Source organism: Genypterus blacodes, unplaced genomic scaffold (assembly GCF_046128005.1).
Source record: "Genypterus blacodes isolate CSIRO-AG114 ecotype Tasmania unplaced genomic scaffold, CSIRO-AGI_Gbla_v1 ptg000058l_1, whole genome shotgun sequence".
Classification (NCBI taxonomy): domain Eukaryota; kingdom Metazoa; phylum Chordata; class Actinopteri; order Ophidiiformes; family Ophidiidae; genus Genypterus; species Genypterus blacodes.
The window spans coordinates 6257796-6278382 of NW_027466870.1; the positions used below are offsets into that span (position 1 = coordinate 6257796).

At 45.0% G+C, this 20587-nt stretch overlaps 4 protein-coding genes across 5 annotated transcripts; 2 read left to right on the plus strand and 2 right to left on the minus strand.

Annotated features, from left to right (window-relative positions):
• Window positions 1-323: 323 nt before the first annotated feature.
• ndufb5 (NADH:ubiquinone oxidoreductase subunit B5) lies at window positions 324-2197 on the minus strand. Its single transcript, XM_076153233.1, has 6 exons — window positions 2045-2197; window positions 1457-1539; window positions 1224-1290; window positions 1007-1068; window positions 742-848; window positions 324-539 (listed from the first exon to the last, which is right to left on the minus strand). The coding sequence occupies exons 1-6, from the start codon at window positions 2160-2162 to the stop codon at window positions 419-421; spliced, it is 558 nt and encodes a 185-aa protein (XP_076009348.1). The 5' UTR covers window positions 2163-2197; the 3' UTR covers window positions 324-418.
• A 190-nt stretch (window positions 2198-2387) lies between these two features.
• mrpl47 (mitochondrial ribosomal protein L47) lies at window positions 2388-4660 on the plus strand. Its single transcript, XM_076152972.1, has 7 exons — window positions 2388-2551; window positions 2774-2886; window positions 3088-3148; window positions 3238-3334; window positions 3521-3651; window positions 4082-4177; window positions 4283-4660. The coding sequence occupies exons 1-7, from the start codon at window positions 2418-2420 to the stop codon at window positions 4389-4391; spliced, it is 741 nt and encodes a 246-aa protein (XP_076009087.1). The 5' UTR covers window positions 2388-2417; the 3' UTR covers window positions 4392-4660.
• An 849-nt stretch (window positions 4661-5509) lies between these two features.
• Window positions 5510-12522, minus strand: actl6a (actin-like 6A). Its single transcript, XM_076152971.1, has 14 exons — window positions 12365-12522; window positions 11116-11192; window positions 10112-10286; window positions 9345-9445; window positions 9124-9221; window positions 8738-8832; window positions 7777-7883; window positions 7560-7649; window positions 7297-7358; window positions 6863-6977; window positions 6601-6681; window positions 6409-6504; window positions 5863-5949; window positions 5510-5733 (listed from the first exon to the last, which is right to left on the minus strand). The coding sequence occupies exons 1-14, from the start codon at window positions 12387-12389 to the stop codon at window positions 5653-5655; spliced, it is 1290 nt and encodes a 429-aa protein (XP_076009086.1). The 5' UTR covers window positions 12390-12522; the 3' UTR covers window positions 5510-5652.
• A 48-nt stretch (window positions 12523-12570) lies between these two features.
• aldh7a1 (aldehyde dehydrogenase 7 family, member A1) lies at window positions 12571-15640 on the plus strand. 2 transcript variants are annotated; one of them, XM_076152968.1, is made up of 2 exons: window positions 12571-12649; window positions 13431-15640. In XM_076152968.1, the coding sequence occupies exon 2, from the start codon at window positions 13436-13438 to the stop codon at window positions 15062-15064; it is 1629 nt and encodes a 542-aa protein (XP_076009083.1). In that variant the 5' UTR covers window positions 12571-12649; window positions 13431-13435; the 3' UTR covers window positions 15065-15640. The 2 variants fall into 2 exon arrangements, with proteins under 2 accessions (XP_076009083.1, XP_076009084.1); XM_076152969.1 differs by having other exon boundaries at window positions 12582-12667.
• The last annotated feature ends 4947 nt before the right edge of the window (window positions 15641-20587 follow it).

Below are 20587 nucleotides of genomic sequence, written 5' to 3' on the forward strand. Positions count from 1 at the left end.
ACGTTTTAGTCCCGCACTTTGAAATTCTCTAAATTGGTCCAGTAAGAGTACTTGATTTTGAGTTACCTGTAGTCAGAGTTGTCCTAAACTCAAATATTTCAGTCATTATTTAGCTTCTGTACGCCTTGCATTACCAGCTTATTTTGAAAAATGCATGTGGCTTGTGCAGCCTCACACGAACTGTGCCGTTTATTCACCGTACAGCTTTCATCTTCATGTTCACATTGACTCAGTGCTGTTATCTTAGATGACCTCATCCCTACCAATTTTCCCATTCTCACCTTTGTTCCATTACAGCAGCAAAGACGATGGAAGACGCAGCATCAGAGTGTAGATACTTTATTTACGCAGGGAAGGACAAAATTTACAAACAGTGAGACTGATCAGTGTGCAGCACTGAAGGAGGCAGAAGGCTGCTTTAATGGTCGGGCGACGCCTTGGGGCTGTTGTCGATGAGATTCTTGTCGAGGGTCGGGATGTGGAACCAGGGGCCGTCTCCCTTGTTCCTCATGTGTCGACGCACCTCCAGCTGGGTCAGCCTGTTCACGTGAAAATAGTTACAGCAAATAGTTTAAGAGGCAATCACCTACTTGCTACAAGGAAACGACAAAATAGAAACTTTATTATATGCTGCTTACATCCACACAGACAGTATACCTCTTATAAACTAACTGTATTCCTACATTTCCACTGCATTTCCATCCAAACAGATTATCTAGACTTCACATGAGCCACACTGACCTGATGTCTCCCTTCTCCTTCTCTACTTGGATCACAGCCATCAGCTTCTCATACTCCTTCTCTGGGGAGTCGTAGAAGGTCCGTGTAATCCACCGAGTGATGGGGTGCTGCAACCACAGGGAGGAAGACATACACAGGTGTTTTAGTGACTGCAAATAAAGTCAACTTGAGATTAACAAAGGGGCCCAAGCCTCGACAGTCCTTATCCAAAAGCTTTTGGTTATTGCAAGCAAAAGATAATACGTAAGTATGAAGCCCACATTACCTTGTAGTACTCCCAGTATTGAGGCTCATAATCTTCAGGGATCTCAGCCAGCTCAGCCTCACCTTTACAACACAATCAAACTCCAGGTCAATTTATTATACCACTTATTTTCAGGGTTTTTTTATAATTATAAAGCAATGTATAGTTCACCAAAAGACAGCAAACCAACACACACACAAGTGTGCACACAGATACATAGACAAATAATCTCACTTACCGACGAAGACGTTCACAAAAGTCACAATGATGATCATTGGAATGCCCGTCAGCAGAGCGTAATATCGCTGAAAATAAAAATAAAGAGAAAGTTAATTCAGGTTCAACACAAACTGCTCTTCTTCTTCTACCAGCTGCTGGACCCACACATTCCTCAATTATGTCAGTGATTCTATGCTTTTCTAGGATCTCAGCTGCTACATCAGTCATGGTGCAGAATGAGTCGATCCTTACCGCTAACCGACGGAATCTCTGGTCGTAGAAGCCAGTGGCTTTGACGACAAACAACTTCTTTCCATGGCCACAGCGGACTGACACTGCAAAACAGAGCAGGTTGTTCTGACCATGAGATGGATGATCGACAGCAATGTAGACATCTTCCCTACTTTAGTGACTAAATGCCCTTTAACAGTCTTATTCAATAAAAACATGTTGCGATCTTTTATTTTGTTGGCATCCAGCATTTCAGGCGTTTTTCTGCTTAAGAATCAAGCTAGATTAAACCAAAACAGATCAGTGTGAGTTTATTCAGCCAGCCTTAAGTCTTTACCTCCACGTTATGTTTATATGAGTATTATTACTGCCTTACATACTCTGTTATTCTGACTTCTGCTGCCACATTTTGTAGAATTGTAGTTCATGATGCCGTTAGCTGAGAATCAGCCTTATTCTCGTATCTCAGCCTGTGACTCTTGTTGACATCTGCGTTGCTTCCAGGTGGCTAAAGTTAGCAGCTAACGAGCCCGGCGCAAGGTCACCAGCACAGCGGGAGACATTAAACCGCCGGCCCGCCTCAGTTAAACCTCCCCGGGAGTAACTTACCTTTATCTGTCCTCGGGATTGTTCTGCTGATAAGGTTTGCAGCCGTGTTTCCAGACTTTAGAGGACTCAGTCTGGCCGCAAAGGCAGCCGCAGACCTGAGGAGGCTCATCCCCACCATCTCTACTGTGGGCACACGGGGCAACAACGCGCTCTCTGATTGGTTGACGAAGCTAGGAAGCGGAAACCGACATATTTAATAAGGGCATGTATATCGTTTTGATTCGTTTTGTTAATTCTTTAGTTTTTTGGGGCTAAATGTGTAATGAGTAAATACAAACTAGCGAGGAACACTAATTCAAACAAAAAATGTGTATTTATTTTTTAAATTTCAGAAAAATGCATACTGGGTAATGTGGGAAGGGCAAACGTAAAGATGGCGGCGTCCTCGTCGGCGGGTCGCGTTTTGAGCTTTTGCAGGCAGTTTCAAAATGTCTGCAGGATTTCGTCAGCGGTGACACCTCAACGCTGTGTGACAAAGCTGAGCAGATACCAGCCCCGTGTTTACAAGTAAGAGAGAAAGAGTGCGTGATCGAGTCAGTGTGTGTGTGTCTCTCTGCCTCTCTCTTTCTCTCTCCAGTTTTTCCTCGCCTTTCCTTCGGAGCTTTGTGCTGGGTCTGGTATTTCCTGATGTTGTGTCTGTAAAGTCCTATGAGATGTGTCTGTGTGATGTTGGGCTGTAGATATAAACTGACTGTGTGTCTCTCCTCTCTCTCCCCCGTTGTCCCTCAGTGTGTCCGGCTCTGTGGCTCCTTGTCGATTCCTTCACTCCTCCAGCAGCTACAGAGGCCTGGATGAGTTCTTTGATCTCCCTGACAACTGGGGGGAGAGCACAGTGAAGTCAGGTAAGCATGAGAGAGAGCAGTGAGGTGAAGTCAGGTAACAAAAAGAGCAGCAACACAAACATGAGAGCGATCACACAGATGTGACAGCAGACTGAAGCTCACTCCTCACTTCTTAACTCCATGACATGGATGTAAATATCCCATGAGTTTTCCAAAATTACGTCAGTCTTCCTCAGCGTTTGCTTGCTCGTCTTCATCTAGGAGCTCCCTGGACGGCCAAACAGCTGAGGACCAAGAGCAATGAAGATCTACACAAACTCTGGTAGGAGCCCAGAGTCCCGCTGCCTCACTGTGACTCAGTGACTGAGTTTCTCCCTCTTCATCACTTCTAATCTTCCTCTGATCCTTCAGGTATGTGCTTCTGAAGGAGAAGAACCTTCTGCTCACTCTGGAGCAGGAGGCCAGGAGGCATCGGGTTCAGATGCCCAGTCCAGAAAGGTTAAACAAGGTCAGCATGATTCTACACTCACACCTCCTAGATTATTGTAGACTCAGACAGTTACACACATTGTTTTCTAGTTGCATTATTATGATGACCTCACTACATAACTACATGGCTTTGAATGACATACAGTAATAATAATAATGAACATTCCTATCACTGACACGTGTTCCTCTTCCTCTTCATCCCCAGGTGGAGCAGTCCATGACCCGACTGGACACGGTGGTGCAGGAGCGAGAGGCGGCGCTGCGTCTGCTGCAGACGGGACAGGAGAGAGCTCGACCAGGAGCCTGGAGGAAGAACATATTTGGACACGTCTACTGGTGAGTCTCATCAAGGAAGCAAACTCAATCCACCATTAAACGTCTTTATCCTGCCCTGTAGGACACTGAGACCACTCTGAGTCGTCATGGTTACACTGTTTAATGTTGAGGTGGAAATAATAACAGTTTAGATAAGAAACTTCCTCACTGTCAGTTTAGGTTCAAATGTGGTGTGGATGTCATGAGACGTTCACTGACCCTGTAGCTCAGGGGGAGAAAATGCTTCATGATCACAGTTTGGGATCAATGAAGTATCTATCTACCCACCTACTAGAGCTCTACAATTCACCTACCTACGATATCTAGGATTGCAAAGTCTCTTCACAGCCGACAGGAGCAGGCCCGGGTGTAAGGGAGGGTTTGATTTGTGATCTCATTCTGTCTCTGGATTCTGAGCTGATGGGACTCTGGTGACTTCCTGTCCCCTCAGGTATCGGTTCAGAGAGCATCCTATACCTTGGTACATGAACAGAAGGTACAAGCGGAGGAGGTTCTTCACACCAAAGTTTGTGGAACCCTACATCAGGTAAGATGTGGCACAGAGAAGTGAAGATTATAGGTCTGACGTTTTCAAACATCATCTTCACACACCTTCACACACTATCTTTACACACCATCTTCTGTCTTGCAGGTTGCGTATAGAGCAGCACCTCCGAGCAAAGGCCAGGAAGGACAGATTACAGAAGCAAAAGCTCAACCAACTCAAGCTAAAGTTTCCTGACACGAAGGTTCCTGCCTGATGAAATTCCTTCCCGTTTTCACTCATGATGAGTGTTTGACAGTCAGCAGCCTCACATGCATCCACACACACACACACAATCTGAATCGGCTCAAAGCTGCTTTCTAACCGTTGCATGTATAGAGAAGATCGCTGGTCTGCTGTCATTTCCTCCTGAACAAACTGTATTCCTTCACTGTACTGTTAATATTAAAAACGTTTAATATGAGTGTTTGGATTTTTAATACTTTGGTTAATCATAAATGAAGTTGTAACTAGGGCTGCCAAAAAAGTTTGGGAACATATTTTAACTGCTAGTCTTAAAGGAATACTGCTGTTAAAAAGCAACTTATTTAGTTACTTATAAGTGATTGCAACCAAATGTTACACCCTAAGTGAAGTTCAAACATGAACTCATGTGGATCAACCTAAATATGAAAGTGTCATATGCGATGATTGTTTTTCTTAAGGCACCAGACGTCTTCCTCTTTTTTTATATCGATCAGAAGTTTAATATGCAACAAATAAAACAATTTCTCTGAATGTTTTTACAAGCAAGTTATCACAAACCCAAGAGATCATTAACAAAAAGTTTATTTTTTTTAAAAGACCGTATGTAATCAATGACAAGCAGGACTGAAACTTAAATACAGGTTTTTATATTGGTGGCACTCTATCTCTAATCAGCACAGACAGATCTGACTGCTTTAGACCCAACATGACTTCTTCATGAGCTACAAGAAGAGAAATGGCAACAAATGACATCGCTCACCCCAAAACATGTATTCAAATATACAGAACATCCAGTTAGACTTTGGATTTGTATTGATCCAAAGTTTATACTGAAACGTCGGTTTCTCCATTGGCTTTTTCCCCAAAGCTTATCAGACTGACTCTAGATACTTTTCATGCTTTGGGTCATTTCAAAACCACAGAAGAAACAAATTCATCAAACAATTGGTGGCAAATTCAAATAATTACAGAAAATCTGATGTTTTTCTGAAGATGGAAAGGTTCCACAGATAACCTTAAGATAAGGCAGCAGACTGACGGACATGAGTGAAGGAACTTAAACTCCATTTCACAAATCAATGCAGCTGATTTTGTAAAACTGAACGATGTGATTTCCTTCCACTCAGGTATTTGATAGTTATTCATAATAAAAACACCATAGTGATCTTCACAGGAGAGTTCCTGAGTCCAGGGTGGGATGTGAGAGCAAACGTGAGCTTGAGCTGGTGACCATGACGATGAGCTCATTGAGCACGGAGGAGGAGTTGGAATCAAGGACACTTCCTGTCCACACACTGCTTTCCTCCCTCCTCGTACTCTTGTTTGGAGATCCACATCTGCTGGAAGGTTCCCTGGGAGACAGAAGCAGCATTTGTTTGAACACTGAACTGACATGTTAGAGCCATGTGATGAGGATAAAACCTCTGAATCAGCTCCCAATAAGGAAATGACCTGAGGCTGCTGTTGTTCTGTGAGCTTACCAGAGATGCCAGGATGGAGCCGCCTATCCAGGCACTGAACCGGCGCTCCACTGTGGTGTTGTTGGCGATCAGCTTCAGCCTCATGCTCTGGAAACAACACACAAACTCGTCAGTCTACGAAACTGAATCTCTTCTTTTCCATTTCAAAGCCGCACTAAGCACTGTTTTCAATATACAGCTTTAAAGTCGAGCTGTCGCCTCTCTAGAGTAATGAGAGACATCAGTCACAGCTCCAGCTCGTGTGTTTGCTCACTCCAGTGCTGTTGTGTCTACGACTGATCCAAGCACACTGGGAAACTAAGATGGTGGTTTGGCTCTGTGAGGCTGGGGATTCTACTCTTTCCACAGGAAGTGATCAATCAAAACTTCAGGGAAAAGTGGGGCAGGAACGAGCCAGCGAGCATTCTGGGAGCACGAGTATCTCCAACTTGATAAACTCTTCACTTGTCTGGCGCAGCTTCAAACAAAGAGACTCAGCATGAAGCAGCAGCTGTCTGTCATGACTTAAAGGTTGACTCAGTAACCAGCAGGGGGCGCTGCACTCACAGGTGGCGTTTTCTGGGAGAGTTCTCTGTTCAACCGGTCAGTGAAGCCCTGGATGAGCGTGTTTCCTCCGGTCACCACCACACTGCCATACAGACCCTGAAACACAGGTCAAAGGTCAGCAATGACGAGCTTGCCGGAGAGAGTTTCAGCATTTAAACGGAACAAAGCGATCTGTGACGCTGCCATAATCACCGGCCGAATGTCGATGTCACACATTCCCACGCTGGTCGTCACCACGTGGCCGACGCCCAACATGGTGTTTCCAGACAAACCCTGTGTGAGCGGACAGAGAAGAAGAGCTGCACTCAGGAAATGGATTCATAAAAACAACTGGTATCATTGTTACACTCGGGCCGGTGTGTGTGTGTGTGTGTGTGTGTGTGTGTGTGTGTGTGTGTGTGTGTGTGTGTGTGTGTGTGTGTGTGTGTGTGTGGGCCGTGGAGCTGGTGGTCACCTTGGCGTTGGAGGGGTCAAACAGCCCCTCTGGGATCTTCAGCCTCTCAGCACCAAAGTCACAGTTGAAGCCGTTGGGCAGCTCGTAGTGCATGGTGGGCATCTGGGCCGCCACCCTGATGGAGCAGAGGATCACACACATCACTACTACGTCTCATTACATTACATTGCCGTCATTTAGCAGCCGCTTTTATCCAAAGCGACTTACAATAAGTGTGTTCAACAAAGGTAGATAAAAGAACTTCAGGTCACAAGAAATCGTAAGCGCATTTCCTTCCTAAACCAACAGCTAAGAGCATAACTAGAGCTAGAGTAGAAGTGCAATAAGTTAGTCATCAATCAGAGGATCAGTGTTGTGTTTACAGATGTGTGGGGGAACAAACAGTAACGTTGGAAACATGCTGTGTCTAAGTAATGGAAGGGTTAATATCGTACTGTTCGTCATACGGCGAGTCCGACACCTGCAGCACCGCCGCCTGGAAGTCCTGGATCACACACTGCAAAACCAAACACACAGATTAGCACCAGATCACTCAGTCTCACACACACACACACACACACACACACACACACACACACACACACACACACACACACACACACACACACACACACACACACACACACACACACACACACACACACACACACACACACACACACACACACACACACACACACACACACACAGGGCTTACGTTACACATGTAGTTGTGCCACGAGCGGGAGACCTGAGGCAGCTTCTCCTTCTTCTTCCAGTTGGCTCCAGATCCTTCTCTCACCGGCTCCTGCAACCACACACACTGTGCTCACTATGGATGATGTCATCAAGGAGCCCAAACAGACCGGTGGTGCTGCTTCCCCACACTCACACGGCGTCATTGTGTTAATAATACAAACCTAAGCGGCTCTCACCTTTGATGTGATCATGTAAGGAGGAATGATTTCACAGCTGAGCTCCTGGAAAAGCTCTCTGCACTGCATGCTCATGAAGTCTCCAGCCAGGGGTGACTTAACGATTCCTATCAGAGGAAACAAGGACGTGACTCACAGGATCACATTCTCAACCACACACACACACACACACACACACACACACACACACACACACACACACACACACACACACACACACACACACACACACACACACACACACACACACACACACACACACACACACACACACACACACACACACACACACACACACACACACACACACACACACACACACACACACAGATCTCTAATGAGTGTGTCCCTAACGACCTCAACATAATACTTTTCCAGATTAGCTTTTGCTCTCTCTAAAACGTCTCTATTGATTTCTGGATGACAGTTTATCCGTTTCCTGTTGGCTTGCGTCTCCTCCGTCGCTCTCCTCCTCCTTGTGTTTCTTCGCAGCCGTGACTCAAATAGATTTGTCGCAGTAACACAAACTCTAAGGTCGAAGCTGGAGTTGCAGTTTCCTGAGGATCTCTCTCTGGAGTGAACAGAGGAGGTTAGGGAGCTGCTCTCATGTCAAACTGAGTCTCTGGTTTCAGGTCCCTACACTTCCTGTGCACACCAGAGAGGAATCACTTCATCGCCGCTCCTCTTCGGTCATAATGTTCAGTTAATAATGAAGGATGAAAAAGTTTCATACGAGCTCACAGAAGCTTTTTAGAAGATCTGCTGGACGATGCTGAGATTCTCTAAATGTCCAGCAGGGGGCAACAAAAACAACGAGCAGCGGTGATGTAAGCTTTAAAGAATCATTAAAAGAGTTAAATTAATCATTCAGAGAGATGAATGCTTCCTGTGTTTATGGAGTTCAATTGTGAAACATCTAAATGAAGTAAAGTCATCAACCAGGCCAGACTGGATGCGTCACCTTGCTGCAGGACGTAGCCGTCGTGCACTGGAATGGCTGTGGTGTGTGTGGCTCCGCTGTCCAGGACCAAACCTGTGGAGCGCCCGTTGGCAAAGCTGAGATAGGAAGGAAGGAGTGAAGGAAACACACAGCAGTACGTCTCCAAGGCAACACACAGTCAGTCTCGCCTCCATCGCCGCGCTCCTTCATTCAAACTTCATCTACCATTCTAATCAATACTAGATTCCATTTCTACCTGCTGATGTTATTGTAACTTAATCCTTCCTTCTTCTTCTGTTGCTTTGTAATGAGCCTCTTCAACATCTGACCTTGTTTTCTCATCAGCAGCATGGTGGAGCTCTCTAGGTCTTCTCTGAGGGACGGGTGAATGTAAATGTAAAGGATACGCAGACAGGACGGCCGATTTGCAGAGGAAGAAGGCGGGAATGTTGTAATGCTCAAACATCAGCTCTGTTAGTTTCTCTCGTTTCGCCCGTGTGTTCCACTGTAGAGACAAAACAGGAGTTAGAAGAGAAGGAGCAGGAGAGAAGAAGAGAAGGAGCAGGAGAGAAGGAGCATCAGAGAGGGACCGGGAACAGGAGAAGAGTCTTTGTGGACGCTCACTCACCGATGCTTCTGACATGAGGACAGGATGCAGGCTGGGCTCGGACTTGAAGTGCATCTTGTAGGTGTGATCTAAAATGGCCTGGAAGCTGTCCCAGTCCTCGACTACACACCAGAGGGGAGAGGAAACAGAAGACAGACGAGGAGCTTAACAGACTGAAACATTCCTTTACACACGCCGTCCACCATTGCTCCCAGTTTGATACACAGATAAGGTAAAGAGGCACCTTGAGCTCAGAGCTGCAGGCCTACAAACACGTCAGCGTACATGTGTGTGTGTGTGTGCTCGTCACTGCTGGGTCAGATGGAGGAGGAAATAGAGCAATTATGAGCTTTTTTGGATCCTAATTTGAGCGCCACTGTTCCAGGTCAGCTCTCTGAGGGAGCCCGCGGTCCCACAATGCCGCGCTGCCGCAATTAAGATTGGTGTCACACTGATCTCCAAATAGCCCCGCAGCCAAACTCCACTGGAGCAGATTCTGATGAGTGTGAGGAGTCGGGTCAGCGCTCAGGAGCTGGAGGGCCACACACACACACACACTCACGCAAACGCCTCTGACGCTTCTGACGAGACGGAGATGAATCACGCACGCAGCTGTGGCGTTCAACGTGCAGAGAGAACGGCTTATCACTGTCGGTTAAGACGCAAGCAGCCAGGGGTGTGTCAGCTCTGATTGATCACTTCTCAGAGCACAGACACAGTAGCAGTAAACATGTGTTGGGAGTATGACGTGAGCTCTGTCTGGGTGTGATGTCACCGTCCACACTCACTCATGCCGTTCTTGAGTGGAGACATGACCTCCATGTTCTCCCTGGGCACCCTCAGCTGGTTGGTGTCGATGTAGTAGGTGGTGCCGCTCTGTTTGCTCTTGTCGCCGTCCGTCTCCATCGGCGTGCTTCCATCTTCCCGGTCCAGCGTCACGCCGATCACCGTGGGGAAGTCCGCCTGAGCCGAGCAACACGGGACACAAAGCAGGTCAACATACATCAGCAAGATACATCAGCATCATCATCAGCACCAAGATCCATCAGCAGCCAGTCTGCCAAGAGAACATCCTGTGGGTCTCAAATGTTCAAGTTCATTTCTCTTCTGAGTCGATGACTGAAGAAAATCCCATTTTTGTGAAACACTGCAGATGGTGAAATGTGTGAGAATCCCAGCTGACTTATGTTCACTGCACACGCACGCACACGCACACACAGGAGTGTAAACGTTTTGAAATAGTGAAAAGTATTCGATGTCATCCTCTAAAGTTTTGTCTAATTTTGCTCCTCAACATGAAATATCCTAACACTAAATACTCTGACTTTAGACCTGACTCATCTCTACCACCCCAGCTCACCGGGCAGAGCTGCTGTTACTGCACACACACTCAAGGTCAAGTTAACAAGGACGACACAAAAGGGTACCTTCAGAGACATGATATTTTCATTTGTAATCAATGGACAGAAGGAGACATCTGAGAGACAGGAGGACGTTGTATGGGGTTTATCTGGTAAAGACTGAAGTCTCACCAGAGGACAGGCCTGAGACGTCTTTACTCCTGTAGAACATGAAGTAAAGAGAATCTACTCTGCTGTTTACTGAGCTCTTCTCCTAAAGCAGGGATAAATGAAGTGAGTACTCCAGAATGATCTAAACTTAATTCATACACTCTGTCTCCAGGGTGACAGCCCTCATTTCTTGACATTGTCGTGCCTCTGGAGGGACAACGAAGATGTACAGCGGAAGAAAAGACACATAGTTAATCAGGTCACCAGAGTGATCCACTTACCTTGGGACAGTCTTCTCCTGCGTAGCCGGCTCGCACAGAATACGAGCCGATGTCGAACACCAAGGCTCCCACCTCATCTGCAACAAACACACAAGATAGGAATCAGGCTTATTCAAGGAAACACAACTTCACAATGGACCACAGTCAGGGCTGTGCTGATCTACAAACACACATAAATACAATCTGCTGAACTTAAAGCAGCGCTGCGTCGTTTCATCTGACCAGGGGGGGAATTCAGAATCATAGTTCTATCAAGAAACCAGGTTAGTAATGTGAATAAAATGACCGTGCCTCTTCGTTGCACATATACAGTATAAACCCTTAGACATGGTCACGTATGAAAGCTTTTCACCAGCAGTGTTACACTAAGAACAAGTTCATCAGTCTACCAGGCTGATACCAGTGAATCTTTACTACAGAGCACAAACATGATGTCATTATCTGGTGCCATAACAATGAGTTCATCGCAGAAGAATCCATGATCGTAGAGTTAGTGTGTTTTGTAATAATCTAATGTGAAGCCAACTATTTCCTAGAAACAGCTTCAAGGTTGTGAGCTTAGTTTCCTATGATCACTAAATGAATAGTTTGACAACAAACTGTAAGGAATCCAGCTGTGCTCTTTTCTCCTCTACATTCTCCTCTGCTACACAGAGTTAAAGGTTACACTGTGACATGGAACAATGTCACAAAAACATGCATTCATAATATTCACAGAAGAAGATCCACGCTTTGCTTTAGTGAAACTAACAAACAAACACAGACGGGTTTCTAAATTCCACGGTATTCTTTTAAAAAAAATATGAATTATGCACTGATCCACTGAAGGAGTGACACATTAAAAAGCACTCTCCTATCTTTAATGGGATGGAGATTTAAATATCAAACTCTCTTCTTCCTGCTGCATAAACACAACATGTGCACAACAACCTGAGCCTTACGCACACACAGGCTCAGCCCGTCATTCAAACTGATCTCTACCCAGTGAACGGTCCCAAACAGCTACTCTGGAGATTTAACTTGGTAAAGAAAACAATAAGACGGGCCGCTTCAGTATGTGTGTGTATAAATGTGTGTATTCCAAAGCTTGTAGTTTCAAACACACAGACTTAAATGCAGACTTCTCGTCTCTACTATGGCGCGCGCTGTAGCAGTTAGCCACCGAACTACAAAGCCGGCTAACGCTACAGAACGGGAAAACGAGAGCCGCTGTTCCGTTTAACCAGTTTAACCACGAAAAAACACTCACCGCCTCCATAAACTCCGCCACTCATCCTTTATGTGTTCCAAAATCACCTCTCTTTATGGGAGTTATTACAGCGGAGTTACGGCCGCTGTGGGTCTAATCACAACAAAGGGACGAGTGTTAGCATGAAACAAGCTAGCCGAGTAGGCGCCACACCGCCTTAGCTCAGACGGCCAATCAGAACGTCGTATAGCATCGTCTTTTCCGGCTCCTTTGTGACGTCATATTAAGCGTCTGCAAGTCCTTCCGTGCTTTCAGTGGACGTGGACCTGCGTGCTTTCTGTCAACGTAAGTTAAGAACTGAGCGTAAGTTCTATTAAACTACTTTTATTTTTCAACAAATGTGCAACACAGACGAAGTTAGAAATGACTTTTTAAAACAATATGTCGAATGTTACTGATTGTTTACTAAAAGACCTTGAGTCATGGTCGTGCAAAGACTCAACAAGATGTCTTTGATCGAAGTATACAGAGATGCAGACACAAAGCGTCGGGCTGTATAGAATCAGAATGTAATGACGCACACGAGGTTTACGGTGATCAGCGTTGTCGTTATTTGACAATGTTATCAATTTAATATTTAGAGTTGAAAGTTGAAAGTTTCGACAGCCTCGTGGTGGTGGAGGGGGTATGATCCAGTGCGCATGCGCAGAGTGGGGGCGTGTGGTCGAGCAACTGGTTGTTCAGTTGTCTTGCTAACTAGAGGACAACTGGTTACATAACCAAACAGAATGACTTATTATGTGTAAACAAACACGAATCTGAGTTGTGACTCGATATACAATCCTGAATCATGTCTTACTGACTCCATACTTTTATCTTTAACAGTGTTTTGGTATTTTATAGCTTCAGTGTTGTCTTATAGAGCCAGACAGATATAAACTAAGAGGACTGTTTGAATTAACAGAAGTAGATTAAAGTATAACAAGCAACATTAGATTTCTTTACACAACCATCAATGAGTAACTGTCCCACACACTGTACCTGAATTGTTAAAGTCTAATCTACTGTAAGAACCTTTAAAGCCTCACAACACATTTTTGACTTGTCAAACGTTTTCTGTCTCCAGTACTCATGCAGCGCTGTCTCACTCTCACCCTTGCCCGGCACAGCAGCCTCTTACTGAAAAGCAAAGTCTTGTCTGTCCACTGCCAGCAGTCTGCAGCCATGTCAGCTCTCCTCATCAACGAGCCCAAGTACGCCTGGCTGAAGGAGCTGGGCCTGTCTGAGGACAACCCCGGTGTTTACAATGGCAGCTGGGGAGGCAGCGGTGAGGTCATCACATCGTATTGCCCCGCCAACAACAAGCCTATCGCCAGAGTCCGCCAGGCAACCCTGGAGGAGTATGAAGAAACGGTCCAGAAGTCAAAGGAGGCCTGGAAGATGTGGGCGGATGTGCCAGCTCCAAAAAGAGGGGAGATTGTGAGACAGATTGGCGACGCACTAAGAAAGAAGATCAGTGTTCTGGGCAGCCTGGTGGCTCTAGAGATGGGAAAGATCTACGTGGAGGGAGTGGGAGAGGTGCAGGAGTACGTGGATGTCTGTGATTATGCTGTTGGTCTGTCCAGAATGATTGGCGGCCCCATCCTGCCTTCAGAAAGACCAGGCCATGCCCTCATCGAACAGTGGAATCCAGTTGGCCTTGTAGGCATCATTACAGCCTTCAACTTCCCGGTGGCTGTCTATGGGTGGAACAACGCCATCGCTCTAACGTGTGGCAACGTCTGCCTCTGGAAGGGAGCACCCACCACCCCGCTCACAAGTGTCGCTGTAACCAAGATCGTAGCTGAGGTGCTGGAGAAGAACAACCTGCCCGGCGCCATCTGCTCCATGACCTGCGGAGGAGCCGACGTGGGCACAGCCATGGCGAAGGATGAACGTGTGGATCTGGTGTCCTTCACTGGCAGCACCAACGTCGGCAAGATGGTGGCCATGATGGTGCAGGAAAGGTTCGGTCGTAAGCTGCTGGAGCTCGGCGGCAACAACGCCATCATTGTGTTTGAGGACGCCGACCTTAACCTTGTGGTGCCCTCTGCCGTCTTCGCCTCCGTGGGCACCGCGGGCCAGCGCTGCACCACGACCAGGAGACTGATGCTGCACGAGAGCAACCATGACACCGTGGTCGAGAGAATCGCCAAGGCCTACAAACAAGTTCGCATCGGAGACCCCTGGGACCCCACCACCATGTACGGCCCTCTGCACACCAAACACGCCGTGGAGCAGTATTTGGCAGCGGTGGAGGCGGCCAAGCAGCAGGGCGGCACCGTGGTCTGTGGCGGTAAGGTGATGGACCGCCCCGGAAACTACGTGGAGCCCACTCTCATCACGGGCCTGGCTCACGACGCCGCCATCGTCCATACAGAAACCTTTGTTCCCATCCTCTACGTCCTCAAGTTCAAGACTGAGGAGGAAGCCTTCGCCTGGAACAACGAGGTGCAGCAGGGTCTGTCCAGCAGCATCTTCACCAAAGATATGGGAAGGGTCTTCCGCTGGCTGGGACCCAAGGGATCCGACTGCGGCATCGTGAACGTCAACATTCCTACGAGCGGAGCTGAGATCGGAGGAGCATTCGGCGGAGAGAAGCACACAGGGGGCGGAAGAGAGTCGGGCAGCGACTCGTGGAAGCAGTACATGAGGCGCTCCACCTGCACCATCAACTACAGCAAGGATCTGCCTCTGGCACAGGGAATCAAGTTTGAGTGAAGCCTTCAAGTGAGCATGGACGATGCAGCACTTGCATGTTGTTACGTGCATAATGTTGATTAACTAGAGCAAGATCCAGTATGTGATGACATTGAGAAAGGTCACAGCAGCCTAAATGATTACCTGCTAGATTTTGGGATTTCTATACTTAAGTCAACTACCAGATCTGTGTGTGTGACTCTAAAGGTAATAATTCTGGATGTAAAGTGGCTTAAAAGTGTGATATATCATTGTTAAAAGATCAAATACAGCTCTGCACTTTCCTTCAAGCACTTAGGAGATGATTTTGAGAGCTTGAACTCTGTACCAGACGCCTACACTGCACAAATAAATGTTACTTTGAAGGTAAAACAAACCTTTGGATTGGACGGTTACTTTATATCAATCACCTCTCATGGAACGATACTTTGATATCTTGCAATTCATTGTGCAAGAATAATAAAACACGCATTAATCAAAAGTTAATTGAATTTTCACAGTTTTCATCTCATTTACAGCAATAATAAACTGTTTTATGTCAAAGACTTCACGACAATCAAACCGCAGCAAATAAAAGCCTTCACTTTGGAAATGAAACACGCGTATACTGTCTCTTCTTCTTCTTCACCTTTCAGAGACGACTGGAAGAAGTCAAAGTCTACAGCAACATCTAAGACTCCAACCTGTAAAGACTCCTTCCTGCAGGTTTCTTAGGTTGTCACTGTTCTGGGTTTATATACACCACTTGTACACAAAGTGTCCTAAATCAAATAAGCTTAAAAGTGAAAACACAAATGATAAGGTCACCTAGAGGTCAGGAGGGATTTTATATTTTTAACTCTTCAGCACCCACATTATTCCGCCCTGGTGATGTCACACTTGAATGAACTAGAATGTATAAATATTTCACCGTTTGAAGCATTTCTACCTAAAACATCTTCATAAACACTCAGTTAGTCCACCATGCTAGCTCTTCCCTGTTTTTCCTGCTTTCCACCCGGTGCATGTTGGAAAATGCCCCTTGATCCCTCGTCAGTGATTGAAAATTAATTATTCTTTTTCAAGATCAGAAATCTTTTAAAAAGCGCTCTAGCAGATCTGTAACCTCTGCTAACTTGGATCTTGTCTCTAACCTGTTTCAAGGTTACTTGGCTGCAATAGCAATGTAGTAATGACTCAGACTCGAGATGAGGACTCTGGTGAGCTCAGTGATGCAGCTAAACTGGAACTCAGTATCATAATAGACAGGATTTGTGTCTTCCTGAGTGTATCAGGAATTATCATGTTAAAAATAATAAATCCTGTCCCTTTAATAGCAATACTACTTCAACCACCCTCCTTCACCCCCTCCACTCCCCCTCCCACTCAGCCAGCCCTCTACCTCATACTCCAGCTCAGTGGCTCTCCTTGCAGCATCTACCCTGAGCTGAAAGGAAGAACTGAAACCACAGCTCACTCTGTCAAACTCACAGTTTATGCCTTTCCGGACATATGCGGAAAACGCCCATTTCCTCTCCTACCCGTCTGCTCTGGAAACAGGTAAAAAGGCGTAATGTGTCTTTATTCAAATGTGAATTTAGAGTTTGATCTGCACAGTGTCGGGTGTTTTCTGTGGACTCATCACATTCATCTGTCATGCAAGAGCACTGCATTCACTGCCTGAGGAAATGTAAAAGATAAATAACTGTTTAATTTGATCACATCTAAAGCATGAACACATATTTGACCATTTGTGGATCTATATGCATACAAATAAACGCATATTCATCTCTTATCTGTACATGAAGCTTAATTGGACAGATGGATGTACTGTAAGTTCCCACTATGCTGGTGTGTGAGGTATCTAAGCACTGAGTCAAGCTGATGTGTGTTTCTAGCATCAAGGGTTGTGTTTGGTTTTCAGGAAACTAGGAGGTGACGCCGGGGTCTTATCTGCTGTTTTTAACCTGTGGTGCACCAAAATGTCAAGTCAAATTAATTGTGCACTCGTGGTAATGAATAAATGATCATTTGGTATCACAGTGTTTCAGCTGGGACACGGGAGGCTTTTGAAAAGGGTGGCATTAGCACATCAGGGTTGATCTTCACTTCCTTTAATTTTTTTTTCATAGATTAGTACAGTGATTCACTTCAGAGGAAACTCGTGCATGCTACTTAAGGCTTGGTGTTTGTTCTTTATATATTTCCACTGCAGCTTTTTGCTTGAAAGCTGTGATTTAGGCCGAATTATTCTGCACTACAAATTTCATTCATTATTGATATTGTTAATCGAGCCCCTTGGATATTCAACTACTGCCTTGACCTGAATATTATTTATATAAACTGTATTTAATTTGCCACTTTATTTTAATAAAAATTCTAATTTAGTACTATTTATTGTCACTTTATGCCCGTTTGTGTGATCATAAAGTGACAGACATTTCATATTGTGATATTCTGGCTCTTTATGAGATGATTGATAGGATGGAGCTCACCAAGATGTGTCAAAATGTGAAATCTTAAATATCTGAGATAAACATTCCTATAGGTATAATATGATCTACTAACACAATGTAACCAACTGAGTCAGTCAGTCAACATAAAAACCTATTTTTACCCTTTGCCTTGAATACTTTAGTGCTGTATTCTTGTAATAAGTATTGAGATATTACTTTTGCGTGGCCATGGAATGATCACCATGTAGACTCCTGACCAGGCGTGTTACTGTTCTGCTGTAGCCATCAGCAAACCTGACTCCACAATCAGTGTCCTGCGTGTTGAGAGTGCGACTCCAACATTACATGAGAGGTACTATCACAGAAATGATGAGGGCACTTCACCAAGCTGCCTCTGTGACAGTCTCTCATGGGCCAACAATAGCACTGAGATTAGACAAGAACCTGACACATGGACACAGTAAACAGCTTGTGGTTGTGTGCTGGACTTCAACATGAACTGAAGTCGTCACTTTTCATGCATGAATGTCACAAAGATACGTATGTGAGCTAAGGAGCTACTGAGCTCCTGGTATCTGATTTCAAGACGCCTCTCTCTCTCTTCAGTGCCGGTAGCCACAAATTCTGGTTTCAGTACAGTAGTTGCTTTGCTTTTGGAAAATTGACAGCATCTGTATTGTCATCTCATTCCGCTACAAAGGACGATGGTTCTTATGGCCGGAGCAAAGCGTGTATTAACTGGTAATTGTGTGATCACAGCTGCCAATTACAATAAAAGATGCTCAGTTTCCTCCTGTGGGGTCGAGCCTGCTGTGTGATCTCTGCAGATAGTTCCACAGCTAAATGAGTCCTTTCAATCAGGCCAGTCAAGTCCAAGCTGTGTGCCAGTCAGCATTTAAACCCCCCCAAAACTGTCAGCATCTATTTTCTTCCACACAAACAGAGAGCGAGAGAAAAAGAGAGAAGTGGAGGCAAGCACGCATATTTTAAGTCACTTTAGCACTCTTCAAGAGGGCCCTTTTTCAATAATCCATTATGCATAGCAGCTCTGGCTCTCCCTGGTATTTCTCCTACCTTCTTGACGTCAGTTGCCATTTGTGAGGGTTACCCTGGCAACGGCCAGCCTCCCCGGGAGATGTCTGGTGGATAAGACGGCCCCGATAAAGCCTTTTAAGGTTCTACAGTTGCTACACCTTTTAATTGCCTTTCATACAGTGTAAGTATTACATGGAAGTTGTGAGGGCGCATCGCCACATGTGGGCAAAAAATGGGAACGTGCAGATAAAAATAGGCGTTAAGAAGCTGCTTCAGATTGACGTCCCATTATCTCCACTTGATTCGATCACCCACGTATTAGGCTGGTTTGAGCAGTCCTCTGAAACTGAACTGAGCATCATGAATGTGTTTCCATCAGGATTTGTGCGACTCTTCCAAATAGTTTTTGCTTTAATGTGATAGAGATCGTTTTTAGTTTCTGAGACATTGTATATTATAATGTAGGTACAGCATCCAAATCATTGCGATACATCTGAATAACCTCATACAGGAAGATCTGCTACAATCAATGCACAACCAATAATCAATGTAACCTGGAAAACCCTCCCAGCATTCAAACATGTGGATGTGCATGTGATGATTATTATTTTACATCAAGGTTTGCTATTTCAACAGAGAAGACAGTATCACACACACACACACACACACACACACACACATACCCCGGCTTGTATGGAGGTCAGGTTTTGTTATTTTGTCAGACACTGGAGTGAATTCCAAATATTCAAATGTTTTCACCCACTTGACTGTTAGTGTAGCTGTGATCTGTTACTCGGCGTCTTTGCATAGATGCAAAGCTCTGTCATTGACAACAATACTGTTGAAACACTGTACATGATCCTGGTTTCAGGCTCCAGGAGTCTATTTATAGCCTAACCAACATGTGTGTTTCTCTTTTTTTCAGACCCCAGCCTATTGATGTGCTATTTTTACAGTGTCAATTTGCTCCCTCCCCCTTTTGGTTGCCAAGCAATGGACCAAGGGATCTGATTGGCCAAAGATTTGCTTTTGGACCTTCTGACTCTGATTCTCAGCTGGCTAATGAATTCACTCCTTTTTTGCTCACAAGAGAATGTCACACACCAGAAAGAAAGAACAAACCTTACATAGTTGATTCAGAATGTCTCCGTACATCAAACCAGCCCAAACGGCAAAAAAATATAATCTAGAAATGACCGAATGACATGATCTATTTTCTAGGCTAAGCTTGCTAATCTAATATTGTGATCGTGGCAAATGAATTGTGTCCATAGCAACATGAGACATGACTTAACAGAAAGTTTGGGCTGATCCAAAGTAATAACTCTTTATCACAATATACTGTATACTTAACAATAACTTTAAATTCCTACCATACATTACTTTATCACATTTTCAGGCTGTACTCTAATCCAACACATATGTCTCTATTATAATCCTAATCCTAATATGTCATAATGTGTTTATGGGAAAGTAGACTGGCACACCTAATCTACTGCTGTGCGTGAATTCAATTAGACTTAATCTGACCCCATGCCACTCTGAAAGGAAACCAAAGGGCCGGGCCACTTTCATCTTCCGTTCATTGATTATGGCTCATGCAGAGATATAGAAAAGCCTATCCCACTGCTCCCTTTCATTACCCCTATTAAAAATTCATCCGGTCCTAATGGAGAGAGATCCTTTTCAATGAGCCCTTAGCAAACCACCGGTGTGTGCTGGGGTGAGACTTGGCTCAGCTCTCTCATGGCACAGCTGGACTGGACCTTATGGTTATGGACTCGAAGTGATCACTTGGCACAGATAACATTGTTAGTTGTAAGCACATGTGTCTATGGAGTGCTGCTATATATTTAGTAAATTTCAGTCAAATAACATAGCAGTGAATGTTACATTTTAAGGGGAGCTAGATATGCACAGTGGATATTAATGTTGACATTTCACAAAGCAATAGATTACATTGATTGAGTAACTACTAAATATTGTATCTTTCTTCTGTCGTATCTCTCACAGCAAAGATCCTATAAGTGTAGTTTTACGACTCTCATGACTCCATTTGTGTATTAATATTTCA

Coding starts and splice junctions, on each gene's coding strand:
- mrpl47 (XM_076152972.1), top strand. CDS start 2,418: ATGGCGGCGTCCTCGTCGGCGGGTCGCGTTTTGAGCTTTTGCAGGCAG. Junction 2,552..2,773: donor TACCAGCCCCGTGTTTACAA/GTAAGAGAGAAA, acceptor GTTGTCCCTCAG/TGTGTCCGGCTCTGTGGCTC. Junction 3,652..4,081: donor ATATTTGGACACGTCTACTG/GTGAGTCTCATC, acceptor CTGTCCCCTCAG/GTATCGGTTCAGAGAGCATC.
- aldh7a1 (XM_076152968.1), top strand. CDS start 13,436: ATGCAGCGCTGTCTCACTCTCACCCTTGCCCGGCACAGCAGCCTCTTA.
- actl6a (XM_076152971.1), bottom strand. CDS start 12,389: ATGAGTGGCGGAGTTTATGGAGGCG. Junction 6,978..7,296: donor GACTCGCCGTATGACGAACA/GTACGATATTAA, acceptor CTGCTCCATCAG/GGTGGCGGCCCAGATGCCCA. Junction 5,950..6,408: donor TCTCCCAGAAAACGCCACCT/GTGAGTGCAGCG, acceptor TGTTGTTTCCAG/AGCATGAGGCTGAAGCTGAT.
- ndufb5 (XM_076153233.1), bottom strand. CDS start 2,162: ATGGTGGGGATGAGCCTCCTCAGGTCTGCGGCTGCCTTTGCGGCCAGA. Junction 849..1,006: donor AATACTGGGAGTACTACAAG/GTAATGTGGGCT, acceptor CTGTGGTTGCAG/CACCCCATCACTCGGTGGAT. Junction 540..741: donor AAGGAGAAGGGAGACATCAG/GTCAGTGTGGCT, acceptor TCACGTGAACAG/GCTGACCCAGCTGGAGGTGC.